This window comes from Coenobita brevimanus, chromosome 39 (genome assembly GCF_032717465.1).
Source record: "Coenobita brevimanus isolate Jiangsu-jjx chromosome 39, ASM3271746v2, whole genome shotgun sequence".
NCBI lineage: Eukaryota > Metazoa > Arthropoda > Malacostraca > Decapoda > Coenobitidae > Coenobita > Coenobita brevimanus.
Genome location: NC_136992.1, coordinates 16,563,931 through 16,581,487, shown reverse-complemented (window position 1 = coordinate 16,581,487; position 17,557 = coordinate 16,563,931). Strand labels below are relative to the sequence as shown.

The 17,557-nt window shown below is 44.2% G+C and overlaps 2 protein-coding genes across 2 annotated transcripts in view; one reads left to right on the top strand and one right to left on the bottom strand.

Annotated features, from left to right (window-relative positions):
• Positions 1 to 3,353: 3,353 nt before the first annotated feature.
• LOC145396803 (uncharacterized) lies at positions 3,354 to 3,773 on the bottom strand. Its single transcript, XM_080270094.1, has one exon. The coding sequence runs from the start codon at positions 3,771 to 3,773 to the stop codon at positions 3,354 to 3,356; it is 420 nt and encodes a 139-aa protein (XP_080126220.1).
• Positions 3,774 to 13,170: 9,397 nt separating this feature from the next.
• The window catches only part of LOC145396802 (UDP-glycosyltransferase UGT5-like), a 56,422-nt gene continuing 52,035 nt past the window's right edge, over positions 13,171 to 17,557 (top strand). The window contains exons 1-3 of the mRNA XM_080270093.1: positions 13,171 to 13,254; positions 14,573 to 14,746; positions 14,936 to 15,187. Coding sequence (XP_080126219.1) covers positions 13,171 to 13,254; positions 14,573 to 14,746; positions 14,936 to 15,187 — 510 coding nt within the window. The remainder of the gene's footprint in view (positions 13,255 to 14,572; positions 14,747 to 14,935; positions 15,188 to 17,557) is intronic.

The window sequence follows — 17,557 nt, the reverse complement described above, 5'->3', positions numbered from 1 at the left end:
CCTCGACGCATTTGGTTGTTTGCTCTGCCTGTTTTCAGGTCGTGATCGATTTTGTTCTCTGTTTATGGTAGTTGTAGCTGTTTTCACAGCTGATACTGTCTCGGGCACTCTCATTCTGCTAGAATGTGATTGTATTTCGATCACCCCTGCTTTGCTACACTGCATCTCTACCTCGTTCACTAAGTCTAGTAAGCACATACCTGGGGTGTACGCTATTGTCTTGGCGATCTTGAGGGTCCTATCAGGTAATTTACACAAGGTAGCTACATAACCAATCATGTCCACGACGAGGTCTGGGGACATCTTTCCATCTCTTGTTATCCAGTTTGAGTTTTCTAAGGTAGCTACTAATGTTCTTTTGATCGTGGAGACATCGGCAATTATTTCACTGAGCGCATGATATGTAGTGAGCTCCCTTACAAGATCTACAATCTTATGTAATTCTGGGATTATGGCTGGCAAAAAGTTCATACCTCCGGAAAATTTCTTCAAAAATTTAGTTTTAAATTTATCATATGTCTTAGCTCGGAGAAGCTTATCTGTCTTAAGCAAGTTTCCTGCTGGCACCTTTCCTGATTTATCCAAGAGGAAAAAATAGCAATTTTCTCTTGTTCATCTGTAATGTGCCTTTTTACGAAGATCTGTTCGCATTGATTAACCAGTGAAATGACATCAATATGGTCTTTTTCTGTGCCAGAGAATTTCGGGGCAGTTTTATCTTCATGGTAGACGTAAACTTGGGGTGGGAATGTTTGATCCGTGGTATTCATTTTCACTGGTTGCTTTGTTAATTTAACTTGGACTTGTTTATCGTTGTGTGAGGGAATAGTGGAATAGGTTTTCCCTGAACGATGAACTATGTCAAGTATATTTTCATAGATGTGCAAGGCAGAGACTAAGTCCTCACTCGCTACATCAGAGGGGGTTTGCCAATCATCATCTAGAACTGAGGTATTTGTTTCTTTATCTTTAGTTTGCGGTGAATTTTGTAGCATGGGTGTGTTGCCCTGGTGCTCTCTTAACTGTGTATCTGCAGTGGGCGCTAACTGTGTATCGTCTGGTACTAACACGGGTGGAGGTGAAAATATTCCTGTCATATCACACAGCTAAAAAGAATTCATGTTGCTGAGGTATGGTGTTATGAAATACGTCTTTTGTTTATGTCCTAATTAAATAGATGAGCAAATGAGTTGTAATGAATGATAGATAGTGAGTGTATAAGTGTATATATAAAAATAAGTAAAGGAGGTGATTGTACCTAATTTAAGCACTGAGAAGAAATGCATAAGTGTAATTACACCCACTTGATAAAGATGGTCACTCGGAGAGGTGTGTTGAAAGCAGTTGTCGATCTTGGATGATAAATCCAGAGTTGAATGAAGATCTCCTCTCAATAATTCTAGGGCTGTGTTGATGAACGATATTACTCAGGAAATTCCATGGCCTGATGAATGTAGTGGTTAACAGCTGTACTCACAGGCAAACCTCACCATAGAACGTCGAATTCCCACTCAGTACTGTGGCAATAAATGAGTATGAGTAGGAGCTATGTGAATAAGAAAGAGTATCGAGTAGTGGGTGAGAAGTGCCTAGTGTCAGTCACACGTTGATTGGCGTGGCGTCGTCTTAGCGAACAAGCATGGTGATGTCGTCTCAGCAGATACACGTTGTGACGTCGGCTTCCCACACTGGAAGCTATGGCGAGTAACTGAGTAGCGATGAGTCACCTGAGTGAGAAAGGTGAGTAAGATGAGTTATAAATTTGGCTCTGGTGTTTGCCGTGTCGTCTTGTAGGGGGGTGGTAGGAGAGAGTGTTGGGGATCTAGTGCTTGTTGCTTTGTTCTTGCTTTTCGTTTACTTGTTTTTTTTTGTTTTTTATTCTTCTTGCTGCTGCTTGAAGTTGCGTGAAGAAAATTATAGAGTTGTCCTGTGGACTTGTTATTTGTAGTTAATCGTAGAGCTTGTTGATCCTCACTCATAACTCGTCATTGCTACTGTATGCTCGTAGACTCGTAGGCTCGTAGACTCGTTCTTCTTATTGTATACTCGCTTGTGGTTACTTAATTGTACAATTGTAGTAATGTAGAATCATCTGTAGAACTGGAGAGGATCTTGGTTACAGTTTCGCCAGCTTTGTAGAAATGATGGTTCATAGGAGTAGAATTGATCGTTACTGCCACCATTTATTGCTGGAACTTTGTAGCCACCATTTATGTATATGTAACTCTTTAGTCTAGTAATAGGAAAGTCTTGAGTTTTGGTTAAAGTTATTTTGGTAATTGAAGAGCAGGAGGAGTTAAAGATGATTACAGGGAGTTGATCTTGATTTATTATCTTCAAAGAAGTCTAAGTTGAGCAGCGTATGTATTACACAGGGACTTAATTTACTAGCTAAGTCTAGTTGGACCCCTCTTCTTATCTGATCTCTCCACTACCTGCCGGTTCTATGACTTGCCCCGTTCTGAGTTCTGATTCCTACATTCTCAATTAGCAGGGGTCGTGTCACATTGGCTATACTGTTGTGAAGCTTCTAGAACACTGTATGTCTGTGTGTATGTACAGCTTCCGGTGCATGACCAGCATTCCTTCACTTAAGAGTTGCAGGGGTTGCTGACACACTTACTCTCACCCCCTGGCTTGGTGCTTCTATCTGTCTATCTACCTATCTATCTATCTATGAGTTGTATTATTATAATATGAAGTCCTGACATAAGGACTGGGTAAGGGGTGGGAGCTGGGGGAGTAAGGTCGGAGGCAGGATCACCTGAGGTTGACGGAGAGGGTGGATTAGGTGTAAAGGACTGGGTGAGGGGTGGGGGCTGGGGGAGTAAGGTGAGAGGTAGGATATATGTGAGGTTAACAGAGAGGGTGGGTTAGTGGTTGTAAGGTAAGTGCTCGAGGTAGGGTTTGTGGATGGTAGTGTGGGTGGTTGTGAGAGAGTGTTTGTGTCAGTGGTAGTGGTTTGCTGTACTGTATGATGACTGAGTCGGTGTGTGGTGATGAAAGGGAGTGGAGGGTATGAATTGACAAAGGGGATGGGAGGTGTGTGTGTGTGAGTGGTGCATGTAGCTGTTGGTGCCGGGGTTTGAGGTGTAGGATGTGTGCGTGTGGTTCGTGGTCTGGCAAGGTTGGGAGATGACGTGTGCAGTGTTGACTGTGACCGGGTTTGTGGTGTGGCCGGATTGACTCTGTCTGACGAGATTGTGGATGATTTCCTGTGTTTGGATATTGTGACTGTTTTGTTTGAGTTTGTGATCACAGGGTATGGGCCTTCATATGGGGTTTGGAGTGGTGTAGTGCAGCATATGGTGCTAGCAAGAATGAGGAGGGACTGGTTGTAGTGCCTGCATTGCCTACTGGAGCTCTGGGAGGAAAACCAGGGCCAGCATGCCTGGTTGCGGGGCAAACTGCCCAGGCAGCCTCAAGTCTTCCCCATACGTTCGATCTGCTGGGGAATTACCGATGTCCTCCTTCTCCATAACCCTCATGTTTAGGAGGATGACTGGCAGTGCGGCCACCCAATTCACTGGGTGGGGAAGTGCACTCAGTGCTTCCTTCAAGCAATGGTGGCAGTGCTCAATCAACCCGTTTGCTTGAGGGTGATATGCTGAAGTTCTGTGGCGTTTAGCACCCAGGAGGTACAGTAGGTCTTGCCAGACCCGAGATTCAAATTGGGGGCCTTGGTATGTGATCATCACATGTGGGGCACCAAAACGAGTGACCCAGGATGCCAGGAAGTGATATGCCACACGGTCAGCCGTAGTATCCAGCATGGGCGTGGCCTTGACCCACCTTGTTGCTCTATCTATGCATGTTCAGATATAGTGGTTACCCCTAGATTCAAGCAGGGGGGCCAAGGATGTCAATGTGGATCGTGTGGAAGCATTGAGTTGTGTGGGCAGTGGTTGAAGTGGTGTCTTGGTGTGGCGATGCACCTTTGCTGCCTGGCAAGCCACGCACGCTCGGACCCAGTTAGTGGTGTCATGCCTCATACCTGGCCATACCACTTGCCGGCTAAGTAAGCTGTGCATACCACGAATGCCTGGGTGCGCTATCTCGTGGTAATGACTAAAGACTTGCCTTCGGAATCGTTGGGGAATATAGGGCCGTGCTGTACTGCAGCATATGTCACACCAGAGTTTCTGGGGAGTGCTGGTGATATCGAACTGCTGCAGTTGCAGTGAGGCTGCGGACTGCAGCAATGCTTGGAGTTCCTGATTGTCCTTCTGCTCTCGGGCCAAGGCTGCTGAAACTCCACAGGACAGGGCTTCCACAACCATATTCAGGCCCCCAATGATATGCTGGATGTCAGTGGAAAACTCTTATATGAAGGCTAGCTGTCTTGGCACCCGAGGAGACCAATCTTCCCCTTTCTGAGCCATGGCATAAATAAGAGGTTTATGGTCTGTGAGGATGGTGAATTCTCTACCTTCCAGAAGGTGCCTGAATTGTCTGACTGCCTCATATATAGCCAGCAACTCCTTGTCAAAGGCACTGTATTTGTGCTGGGCAGGGTTAAGGCTCTGGCTGAAGAATGTGACAGGCACATTTGTACCTGTGATTTGTTGTAGGACTGCACCCACTGCTTCGGCAGAGGCGTCTGTGGTGAGTGTCATGGGGGCATCTGGTGATGGGTATGCTAGGTGGGGTGCAGTGGTGATGTGGTTTTTGAGGGTGGTGAAGGCATGGTCTGATTGTGCGGTCCACTCAAGAGGCTTTGGAGGACGTCTTTTTCGTCCCCTTCAGGAGATCGTTAAGGGGGGCTAGTGTGGATGTGGCGTTTCTAAGGAACCTGTGATAATAACTGACCATCCCCAAGAACTCCCTGGGTCTGCGTGGTGTAGCCGGGTGTGGAAAATCCTTAATGGCGTCCACCTTCTGCGGGATGGGCATGATACCTGTGGCTGATACCCTGTGGCGCAAGAAATCCAATTCCTCTGCACTGAGGATATGCTTCTCCTGGTGCACACGCAGCCCGTAGTCCTGCAGGCGTTGGAACAGCATTTATGCTGCTCATGGGAATCAGAAGCGATGAGGATGTCATCGATGTACACCTTGACGAAATCTAACCCCCTAAAAACCTGGTCCATAAATCTCTGAAACGTTTGTGCGGCATTTCTGAGGCCGAAATTCATCTTTGTGTATTCAAAAAGGCCAAAGAGGGTGGTCACCGCTGTTTTGGGGATGTCCTTCTCCACCACAGGATTTGGTGGAACGCCCTGACTAGATCGATCTTGTAAAATACTCGAAGGCCGTACAGTTGGTGGTGGATATCCTGGATTTGGGGAATGCGGTATTTATCGGGCACTGTCATCGCATTCAGTGCCCTGTAGTCCCCACATGCTCTCCACTCACCTTGCTGTGCCTTAGGAACCATGTGTAGAAGGGATGCCCAACAGCTTGATGAAGGCCGAATAATGCTCTCATCGAGCATCACCTGAAACTCCTTCTTCGCTGCCTGACGACATTCTGGGGGAAGAGTCTGGGACGGGGGAAACAGGGCGGCCCGGAAGTGATGACGCTATGCTCTACACCATGGTCTGTGCAGCCATGGTTGGGAGTCTGAGAGGTTAAGAGGGGAAACTGGCATAGTATGGAATCATATGAAGACTCCTGACGAAGGTATGTAATGAGTGGCGGATTACCAGCACACCCGGGTACTTGGATGGACGAGTTTGAGGGTCTGTGATATAGAATCCTTCCTCTGGTATCCACTAGCAAGTCATGTGCCTCCAAGAAGTCAACGCCGATAATGGGTTGATTAACTTCTGCAATGAGGAACGGCCAAGTAAATGACACTGATTGGGCGAGTGCCATGTGATGGGATTCCATGCCACATGTGGCTATGAGGGTGCCGTTTGCTGCTATTAGGTCAAATGCGGGCTGCTGAGCCATTTTGAGGTCAGAGGTAGGAGGGACTATACTGAATGTGGCTTCAGTGTCAATAAGGTGTTTTGTGCTGGAGATAGCATCTTTAATCCGTAGCAGTTCCCTGGAGCCAGTGGAACGTGGTGTGACTTTGGGTGTGCTGATAATGACGAGGCATTTGGTGTGTGTGGCGGGAGACAATCCCAGTATTGTCTTCCGCCATATGCGTTTCCCGTGAATATGCAAGGTGGTGCACATCATCTAGCTTCCATGCCAAAGCGCTTGTGATAGGTACACAACACGAAATCGTCCCTTGCTGTTTGGGGATTAGCATTCCGACCACGGTTCGCTGGGGGAACAATGTTGGAACACGGAGGGGCTGGGGAATAATTTGCAACACTGGGGGTCTGAGTGGTTAAGCCACTTATTTTACTTTCCAGTTTGTCTATTCTATTTGTTAAACTTGTTAATAAGGTACACAGCTCTGACATGGAACCGTTTTTGTTAGCAACACTACTCACTGATGCCACTGTTTCACTAGAGGTAGCACTGGGGGCTATGACAGGGGGAGAAGAGGTGTGTGCACTTACTGAATGGGTTGCGTAATGCTGGTGAGTTTTGTATAGAGTGTCCACCCTCTCAATGAACTCAGCAAGGGACGTGCCAGGGCCCAGGGATGCCAGGTGGAGGCGGAAGTCTGGTGGCATGAGCTGGAGGAGTCGGTATCGGAGAAGGTCATCTGATAAGGTGGCCCCCACTGCCGTGAGCGTGACTTGAATGTGGACAAGGAGGGCCAAGGGGCACTGCCGTTGGGAGCGAATTTCATCCAGCTCCATTAAAAGTGCCTGCTTTGATTTGCCCAGGGCCCGCAGCAGACCCTCCTTCAGGTTTTATATTGGTGCTCTGTAGGTGGTTTTTAGGTATATGTCCTGCACAAGGACTGCTACTTGAGTTGGGAGAGTGTGGACAACTGCTCTGAATTTGTTTTCATCACTGGTATCTTCAGGCCACGTGGCATCAACTTGTGTAAACCATGTGTTAATATCTTACGTGAATGTCGGAAGGGATAGATGGATGTTTTTTAAGGTATCCATGTTCTTTAACACTCCGGGAAGTCACCAATGTAGTGTTTTAGTTATGGGTATATTGTACTAGGGCTTCACCAAGGCAAATGGTAAGGACTGATAAACACACATGTGATGGAAAGAAATAGATGGGGCAGTGATTATTCACTTAGAACAATTCAGAGTTATTACATGACTTCAAGTAGTACAAGGTAATTATATTTGCAGCATGTGTAGATCAATTGTTTAGAGAGATAGTTACAAACTAAAATATGAGCAATGAATTTAGTGAGGAGCGGTAGTGCTGAGCTGATGTGTTACATGTATTGTATTTGTAAAGTCATACCACGTGGCCAGATTTACCAGGAGAGACGGCGAGCGGGGCAGGTACTTAGCCAGGTGAAGTTCAGAGGGAAAAAGGGGGCGTGGACTAGGTCGCCTGCTCGGTTTTAAACCCCTTAATGAGGTAGGTGGAGCACAAGCACGCTTAGTTCGTTTGAATAGCCGAATCTGATTGGTTTTGGCACCACTACCGGCGAGTAGGAATGAGAGATCGAATATTATTGGTAGCGGCACTAGTACAGGTGAGGAGGGATGGAAAATCGAATATTATTGGTAGCGGCACTAGTACAGATGAGGAGGAATGAGAAATTTAATACTATTGGTAGCTGCACGAGTAACCACAGTAAATAAGAGAACAAAGTGGGGAAAAACCACGAGGGACCACGCGGGAAGGAAACCACTTGTGTGGGTGAAATGCGAGGTACAATACGAATATAACTTTGTGGTGTAATATACGCCACAATGTGAAACTGTCATCGCTGAAAGTGAAACTTTCATTGCTTGTTAGCGCGGTCAAGTCATCAAGACACAGCAAAAAGATTCCACCAACATCTGCTTACTTACTTTGCATATTACAATGGTGTCAGTGGTGATAGGTGGTGGTGTCAGTGGTGGTAAGTGGTGGTGTAAGTGGTGGTAAGTGGTGAAGTGATGGTAGGTGATGCCAGTGGTGATCGGAGTGTCAGTGGTGGCAGGTGGTGTCAGTGGTGGTGGGTTTGTCAGTAGTGGAGGTGGTGTCAGTGGTGGTAGGTGGTGATGTCAGTGGTGGTAATTGTTGGTGTCAGTGATGGTAAATGATGTTCGTGGTTGTAGACAACACTGTATTTTGTCACAATGTATCACTGGTTACACTGTATCATTGACTACCATGTGTTACTGAACACCCTGTGTCATTGCGTACACTTTATCATTGGACACCCTGTATCACTGGGTACACTTTATCATTGGACACCCTGTATCACTGGGTACACTTTATCATTGGACACCCTGTATCACTGGGTACACTTTATTATTGGACACCCTGTATCACTGGTTACACTTTATTATTGGACACCCTGTATCACTGGTTACACTTTATCATTGGACACCCTGTATCACTGGGTACACTTTATCATTGGACACCCTGTATCACTGGGTACACTTTATCATTGGACACCCTGTATCACTGGGTACACTTTATCTCTGGACACCTTGTATCACTGGTTTCACTGTATTATTAGTAACACTACCATTAGACACAGGATAATTTGTGGTGAGTGGTGTCAGCAGTGGTAGTTGGTGTCAGTGGTAGTAGTGGTCAACAATGGTAGATGGTGTCAGTGGTGGTAGGTGGTGTCAGTCGTGTGGGTGGTGTCAGTCGTGTGGATGGTATCAGTGGTGGGGGATGGTGTCAATGTTAGTCGGTGGTGTTAATGGTATGGGTGTTATCAGTGGTGGTGGGTGGTGTTAGTGATGGTAGATGGCGTCATGGTGGTGGGTGGTGTCATGGTTGTAGGTGTTGCTGGTGGTGGGTGGAGGTGTTACTGGTGGTAGGTGGTGTCATTGATGGTGGGTGGTGTTATTTGCGGTGCATGGTGTCATTGTTGGTGGGTGGTGTTATTGGTGGCTGTGGTGTCATTGGTGGTTGGGGGTCTTATTGGTGGTGGGTGGTGTCATTGGTGGTGAGTGGTGTCATTGGTGGTGGGTGGTGTCAGTGGTGGGTGGTGTCATTGGTGGTGGGTGATGTCAGTGGTGGGTGATGTCATTGGTGGTGGGTGGTGTCATTGGTAGTGGGGGGTGTCATTAGTGGTGGATGGTGTCATTGGTGGTTGGAGGTGCCATTGGTGGTGGATGGTGTCATTGGTGGTGGGGGGTGCCATTGGTGGTGGATGGTGTCATTGGTGGTGGGGGGTGTCATTAGTGGTGCGGGGTGTCATTGGTGGTTGAGTGTGTCATGGTGGTTGGCGGTGTTATTGATGGAAGTGGTGTCATTGGTGGTTTGGGGTGTCATTGGTGGTTTGGGGTGTCATTGGTGGTTTGGGGTGTCATTGGTGGTGGATGGTGTCATTGGTGGTGGGTGGTGTCATTGGTGGTGGGTGGTGTCATTGGTGGTGGATGGTGTCATTGGTGGTGGGTGGTGTCAGTGATTGTACATGATGTCAGTGGTTGTAGGTTGTGTCATGCATCAGTGCATGTAGGTGGTATCAGTGGTGGTGTGTGGTATCAGTGATGGTACGTGGTGATGTCAGTAGTGGTAATTGTTGGTGTCATTGGTGGTAAATGGTGTCCGTGGTTAGAGATGACATTATAGCTTGTCACAAATGTGTCACTAGTTACACTGCATCATTGACCACATGTCATTGGTCACACCATATCACTGGTTACACTTTCGTTGGACACATTGTATTATTGGTTACACTGTATCATTGGTTACACTGCATCACTAGTTACACTGTATCATTAGTTACACTATCATTTGTTACACTGTATCATTAGTTACACTATCATTGATTACACTGTATCATTTGTTACACTGTATCATTGATTACACTGTATCATTGATTACACTGTATCATTGATTACACTGTATCATTGATTACACTGTATCATTGATTACACTGTATCATTAGTTACACTGTATCATTGATTACACTGTATCATTAGTTACACTATCATTTGTTACACTGTATCATTGATTTATCATTAGTTACACTATCATTTGTTACACTGTATCATTGATTACACTGTATCATTGATTACACTGTATCATTTGTTACACTGTATCATTGATTACACTGTATCATTGATTACACTGTATCATTTGTTACACTGTATCATTGATTACACTGTATCATTGATTACACTGTATCATTGATTACACTGTATCATTTGTTACACTGTATCATTGATTACACTGTATCATTGATTACACTGTATCATTGATTACACTGTATCATTGATTACACTGCATCACTGGTTACACTGTATCATTGGTTACACTGTATCATTAGTTACACTGTATCATTAGTTACACTGTATCATTAGTTACACTGTATCATTAGTTACACTGTATCATTGGTTACACTGTATCATTAGTTACACTGTATCATTATTGGTTGCACTATCACTGGTTGCAATGTATCACACTATCAATGGTTAAACCATTGGTTACACTAACATTGATTTAACTGTACAGTATAGAAGATCACGCTGAATCACTGATATCACTCTGTCCATGTTTACATTATCAGTGGGCACAGTATCACTAGTTATAGTAGGTTTCACACTATCATTAGTCATAGTGTATGGTGGGGTACACTAAAAGGTCACACTTTATGAGAGGTCACATTTGAAGGTCGCACTTTTCGGAAGATCAAAGTAAATCACACTTTATTGTTGGTCTAACTGAATGCAAGTCAGTAGGGAAGGCTACACCACTACACTCTAAGTACACCCAGTCGCAATCAGTCAGTAATTCTTCTGCTCTGCCTTAGGTGAACGCTATATTCCATAAAGATTCATGAAGGTGATCCGAACCAGTGAGTCCCAAAGAATAGCCTGCGAACTGTAAATGAATGAGATTAAAATTATTCGTATTTCTCTCAAGTTATTCGAATTTCTGTCAAGTAGGGGAGTGAAAGATAAAAATGGTAGATTACTAGTTGAAAAGGGAGAAAAAGAGCAGATGGAGAGAACACTTTAATGAATTTTTGAACATAGAGAATTAAAGTAATGCGAGTATAAGTGACTGGGGAATAGCTGGGAGGAGAAGGGAGGTGAGAAGACAGGAAGAAATTAGTAGGATGGAAGTTGTGGAAGCAATGAAGAAAGTCAAAATGGGGAAAGCCCCTGGAATTGATGGAGTGTGTGGTGAAACGCTGAAGCATGGGGGAAAGATAGTAGTAGAATGGATGTGGTAGATGTGCAGATTGGCCTGGGAAGAAAGTAAAGTCCCGGATGATTGGAAGTCAGGTATAATTATTCCCTTGTACAAAGGAAAAGAGGAAAAAGAAGTGTGTGGTAATCACAGGGACATTTGTCTCCTTAGTATAATAGGAAAAGTATACAGTAGGATACTTACTGACAGAGTCTGGAAAATAACAGAGGAATTAGTTGGAGAACAGGGAGGCTTTAGGAAGGGAGGAGTTTGTGTAGATCAGATATTCATTCTTAGATCATTAGTGGAAAAGTTTCTAGAGAAGGGAAAGAAGTTGTATACGGCCTTCACGGATTTGGAGAAAGCATAATATGACAGGGTGGATAAACAAGGATTGTGGAAAGTATTAAGAATATATGGAGTAGATAGGAAGTTGTTGAATGCTGTAAAGAGTATGTATGAGGGTGCTAAGGCTGCAGTGCGTGTGGATAGTGAACTGAGTGAGTTATTCTATTTGAAGGTTGGGTTGAAACAGAAATATGTCATGTCTCCATGGTTGTTCAGTCTTTACTTGGATGTGGTTATAAAAGAGATACAAGGAAGGGCAGTGGATGCTGGAGTGGCCCTATTGAGAGAGGGCAGTGTTTGGAAACTCCCTGTATTGTTGTTTGCAGATGATACTGTGTTGTTAAGTGAAGACGAAGGGGAGCTGCAAGGCTTGGTGGATGAGTTTGGGAGAGTGTGTAAGAAACGGAATCTAAAGGTGAATGTAGGGAAGAGTAAAGTTATGGTCTTCGAGAGAAATGAAGTCAGAATGTACAGTGAGGTTGGATCAGGAGGAAATGGAAAATGTGAGTACGTTTAAGTACTTGGGTAGTGTGATGAGTAAGGATGGAAGTTTGGAGGATGAAGTGCTTGAAAAGGTACAACAAGGAATAAAGGTTGCTGGTTCCTTGAAAGCAGTGATAAGAAACAGGGTAGTGAGCATGGAAGTGGAAAAGTTATTACATGACAGTATTGTGATACCAACTCTAACGTATGAAAGTGAAGCTTGGACGTTGTTGGAGGGACATAAGTCAAGAGTGGGAGCAGTAGAATGAGTTATTTGAGAGGAGACTATGGAGTCACATGGAGAGACAGACTGACAAATAAGAATGTGAAGAAGTGTTGTGGTGTGGATGTGGATGTGATAGGAAGCGTTAGGAGAAACACACTGAGGTGGTTTGGCCATGTGGAGAGGATGGAGCGTGAGAGACTGACGAGAAGAGTGTATGTGAGTGAGGTGGAGGCGGAGAAAGAGAGGGGAAGACCAAAGATGAGATGGAGGGATGTAGTTGAGAGGTATAAAAGAAAAGGGGTGTGAATTGGGAGCAGAGCAGGGAAATGGCGGGGTACAGGGTGACGTGGAGGCGATTTGTTTGGGGCCACCCAGTATAAGGGATTAAGGCGTCTGACAATAGATAGATAGATATAAATGTTCTCTCTCTCTCTCTCTCTCTCTCTCTCTCTCTCTCTCTCTCTCTCTCTCTCTCTCAGTACTATACTTAGTCAACAGAAGATGGATATGAAGTTTCCTAAACCAGGAGATAGATGGATTCGTAATGGACAGTATTACTCAATGTCAAATGAGAACAGAGTAGACAGACACTGAATGTGGAAGGTACTGAAAATATATAGAGTAGATAGGAAGTTGTCGAATGCTGTCAAGAGTACGAGTATGTATGAGGGCGCTAGAGCTGCAGCGTGTGTGGAGAGTGAACTAAGTTATTTCTTTTATCAGAATGTTGGATTGAAACAGGGATGCCATGTCCTTATGGTTGTTCAGTATATACATACTGTATATGTTTAGAGTCCTAAAAAAAGTATAAGGGTAGCGCAGTGGAAATTGGAGTGTGTTTAATAAGAAGGGGTAGGTTTTGGAAACTGCCTGTACTGTTGTTTGCTGATAACGCTGTATTGTTAAGTGAAGATGAATGAGAGATGCAAGGCTTGGTGAATGGGTCTGCGTGTGCATGTAAGAAAAACAGCCTAAAAGTGAACATGGCTAAGGGTAAAGTTATGGTCTTTAAGAAAAATGAAATCAAACAATGCACTGAGAGTGTCGATGGTCTGGAAATGGACAGTGTGAGTGCATTTGATAATTTAGGTATTGTGATGGGTAAGGGTGAAAGTTTAAGGGATGAAGTGCATGAAAGAGTACAGCAGGGAAGGAAGGTTGCTGGTTCACTGAAAGCAGTGATTAGGAAAAGGGAAGTTAGTATGGAAGTTAAAAAGTCACAGTATGACAGTAACGTGATCTGTATGCTAACGAGTGGAAATGAAACCTGGACTCTGTTGGAAGGGCAAAAGTCAAGAACGAGAGCAGTGGTAATTAATTATTTGAGAGTTAGATGTGGAATCAGACAGAGAATGAGTAAGTGTTTGGGAGTTGTGGTGTTGATGTGTATGCGATGGAAAGCGGTATAAGAAGTACCCTGGGATGAATTGGACTTGTGAAGTGGATGGAGAGTGCGAGACTGATTAAAAGAGTGTATGTGAATAAGGTGAAAAGGGAGGGGAGGGGGAGCGGGAAATCAAGGATGAGGTGGTGGGATGGAGAGGGGTGTGTGAGTTGGAGGGAGGTCACCCAAATGGTAGAGGACAAGGCAACGTGGAGGCGATATGTTTGTGGCCACCCTAATGCGTCTGTCTATAGAGAGTGTGAAAATACGAGTACATACCTATTTTTATAGACAGCTGGGCAGATAAGTAACTCGAACAAAAACCAGTAACTCGAACAAAAACCACTTATAGCACAGGTAGGTCGTGTTGGAAGAGTTCGCAGTGAACCAAGTAAGGTGCTACTATCGACTTGTTCTCTCTCTCTCTCTCTCTCTCTCTCTCTCTACATACAGGGTATTTCAGAATGATTGAAACCCATTCCATCAGGCGAGGCTCCGATATGCGTTTCAAACATTCTGAAACACCCTGTATATACTGTGTGTGTGTGTGTGTGTGTGTGTGTGTGTATATATATATATATATATATATATATATAAAACCCATTGGAGCCCAGTGTCCGGAATATTGGACAGAACTAGGATTTTTGAAGTCTTTATAAAGTAGGGAACCCCCGGGTAGGGACCTATGAGCTTCGCGACTATGAACCGATAGGCGGAGGGCGGTATGCTTAGTACCCACCCAGCGACATGCCTCGCCCAGCACCCCTGGGATATATATATATATATATATATATATATATATATATATATATATATGTGTGTGTGTGTGTGTGTGTGTGTGTGTGTGTGTGTGTGTGTGTGTGTAAGGCCGGTTGCTGGTGAAATATATTTATCTTGTCTATAAAATGTTAGAGAAAATTTAAAATAATGAACTGAATCTGAGTCGCCTGAAAACATTGTTTAACATTATACAAATCCTCAGACATATGTGTGTGTCTCAGATGTTGCAGATTGTTGCTGTACTGTTGGTGGTGGGGGTCGGGTGCCTGGTGTCGGGGGAGTTGCGTCCCCTGGAGCAGCCCTACAACATCCTAGTGTTGATGCCAGTGTCCATGAGGAGTCACAGGCACGTCATCCAGCCCATAGCAGAGGCCCTGGCTCTCCGCGGACACCAGGTCAGTCATTTTTCACTCCGATACATTACACACTGCAACATTTCACGTTGCCACGCTAAACGCTCCTACGGTGCCAAACCCACAGTGCAACACAACACATCGTCGCATTCAGCCCTGCCACATGTAGTGTTACCTCTTATGATGTTATGTGGTATAGTATGTAGTGTTATGTGAGCGTGTATTATGCAGGTGGTAACGCTGACGAAGGCCCCCAGCTTAACTTCTCACCCCAACCTGACGGAGTTGGTGGTGGACATCTCACTGCACGAGGAAGACATCAACTTCTTCCACATGCGCCGCCACCCCGTCACCTCCTTCTTTGAGCTGAGCCGCAACCTCACGTGGCACGCTCGCAATATCTACAATGATTCTACCGTGAGGGAGCTTTATCTCATGAGGAAGGACTTCCACTTGATCATCACCGACGCTTACTTCCACGACGTGAGTTTATCACAGCAACGTAGTCTTGTTACCTTAGGCGTTCCAGCATCTCTTCATTAGCAATCAATTACACTCACCCTTACAAACAATGAACGGGTGTTTTATTTTCGTCAGCTTCTGTGTGTGTGTGTGTGTGTGTGTGTGTGTGTGTGTGTGTGTGTGTGTGTGTGTGTGTGTGTGTGTGTGTGCGTGCGTGCGTGCGTGCGTGTGTGTGTGTGTGTGTGTGTGTGTGTGTGTGTGTGTCTGTGTGTGTGTGTCTGTGTGTGTGTGTCTGTGTGTGTGTGTCTGTGTTAAACGAAATAAACAGTTTTCATCCAGTTTTAAACAAACTTCGTGGAAGGACTGAAGGACAGGCAAGGAGGTAGCCTATCGCTTTTGAGAACAATAGGTAAAGGTCAAGGTCAGTGGACTATGTAAAAGTTTGACTTAGCAAGTCAGCTTAAACAATTGTAATCCGATTTAAACCATACTTAATGGAAAGGTTCAGGGTAAGGGGATAACAAACTAAGCCTATGATGTAACTGATCAACTAAATGGGAAGGTCACAAAGATAGGTCAAAAGTCAAGGACACATGGAAAGATCAGTTTAAACAGTTTTTATCCGATTTAGGTCTAACTTTGTGAGAGGGTTCAGGGTTAGGTAGGGATGAAGGGATTCGGTTGCAAGAACAATGAGTCATGGCCATACTCACAGAGAAGTCAAAATTCAAGGCCACAGGGCAAGGCCATCCCAAATAATACTGACTCGACTTGTACCATACTTGGTGGAGGGGTAAAGGGTGACGTAATATTGAAGCAATTCGATTCTGAGAGCAGTCAGTTGAAGGTCAAGGTTACAAAGCGAAGTCAAATGTTTGGCCCTTAGATTAGCTGGTGGGCGAGGGTGTTGCAGTTTGAGTGCACTTACTTGTCTCACGTAGCATACTTTACTCTTCTCCCTCACGTTTTCTTTTTTATCTAGTTTTACTGATGATAATATACATTAGTAGCTCAAATGCCATTAAAAAGATGTTTAAACGATTATAATTAGAAATATGCTGTTATGTAAGAGGTTTTAGAAAGCCTCTTTAATCGACGAGAAGGCGCCCTTAGGCTTCTATGGCTCATTCTAAGTTGAATGAAATCCTCTGACATTACCTCAGACAAAATACTTGAGAAGACGCGACCATAAGAAGACTATGGTGAACATGTTGGCATTTTCAGGTTTGTGTGATTCGCTTGAACAGAATACAAGATGCGTCACAACATTACAGGGTTAAAAGTAAGTAAACATATTTTCTTGCCCAGTGACGCAGGATGAGTACATTGTAAAGCATTTGTTAAGTGTGTAAATCACAATGTTTTGTACGATGACAAAAGCAAGGAAAACTGCCTGGTCATTTCAGACAGGCTTTATGAAAATTTACCTCCTCCAGAAAACATGCTCTCTCTCTCTCTCTCTCTCTCTCTCTCTCTCTCTCAATGTGCTAACCAGTAAGCCACCGGCTCCACCCTGGCTGGAGGGTTAATGGCAACAATTTAAATCTCTCTCTCTCTCTCTCTCTCTCTCTGCATATATATATATATATAATCGAGAGAATTTTCCATGTCTAGGAGGAATGATAATGAGTTGGTTAGTGAAACATTTTAATGCTCTTGATTCCATTCCTAGAAGATTTCGTGCTGTTCTCACCAAATTAGGGAAAAATGAAGACATTTTCATAACTAAATCGGACAAAAGTAACACAGTGGTTATTCTTGACAAAACTGAATATGAAAATAAAATGAACCATCTTTTGAGTGATACCACAACGTACGAAAAATTACGGTCCTCCCCTCTGAAGAGACTTGCATCAGCATTTAACAAGAAAGTGAAAGAAGTGTTGAAAAATGTGCCTAATGTTGATATCAATAAGTTCATTCAGATCAACCCTAAATTACCATATATATACGGATTACCAAAGACCCATAAAGCTAATATTCCACTGCGTCCCATAATTTCACAGTGTGGGTGTTTTACGTATAAGTTATCTCAGTTTCTTGCCAATAAATTAGCCCCTGTAGTAGGTACAGTATCCCCAGCACACGTAAAGAACTCTTCGGATTTTATAGAGAAAATTAAATCACTTGACTTTTTCTCCGGTAAAATGGTTAGCTTCGATGTTGATTCATTGTTTACCAAAGTTCCCATTAATGATGTTTTGGAATTTCTAGCTAACAAATTGCCAGAATGTGATATTGACTTAGGTATGCCAGCTGACAGTTTCATAGAACTTGTAAAATTATGTGTGACTTCGAATGCTTTTTCATTTAACAACAACTTCTACATGCAACGTTTTGGTATGGGTATGGGTTCTCCATTGTCACCCATTTTAAGCAGTTTATATATGG

Coding starts and splice junctions, on each gene's coding strand:
- LOC145396803 (XM_080270094.1), bottom strand. CDS start 3,773: ATGCTGGATACTACGGCTGACCGTGTGGCATATCACTTCCTGGCATCC.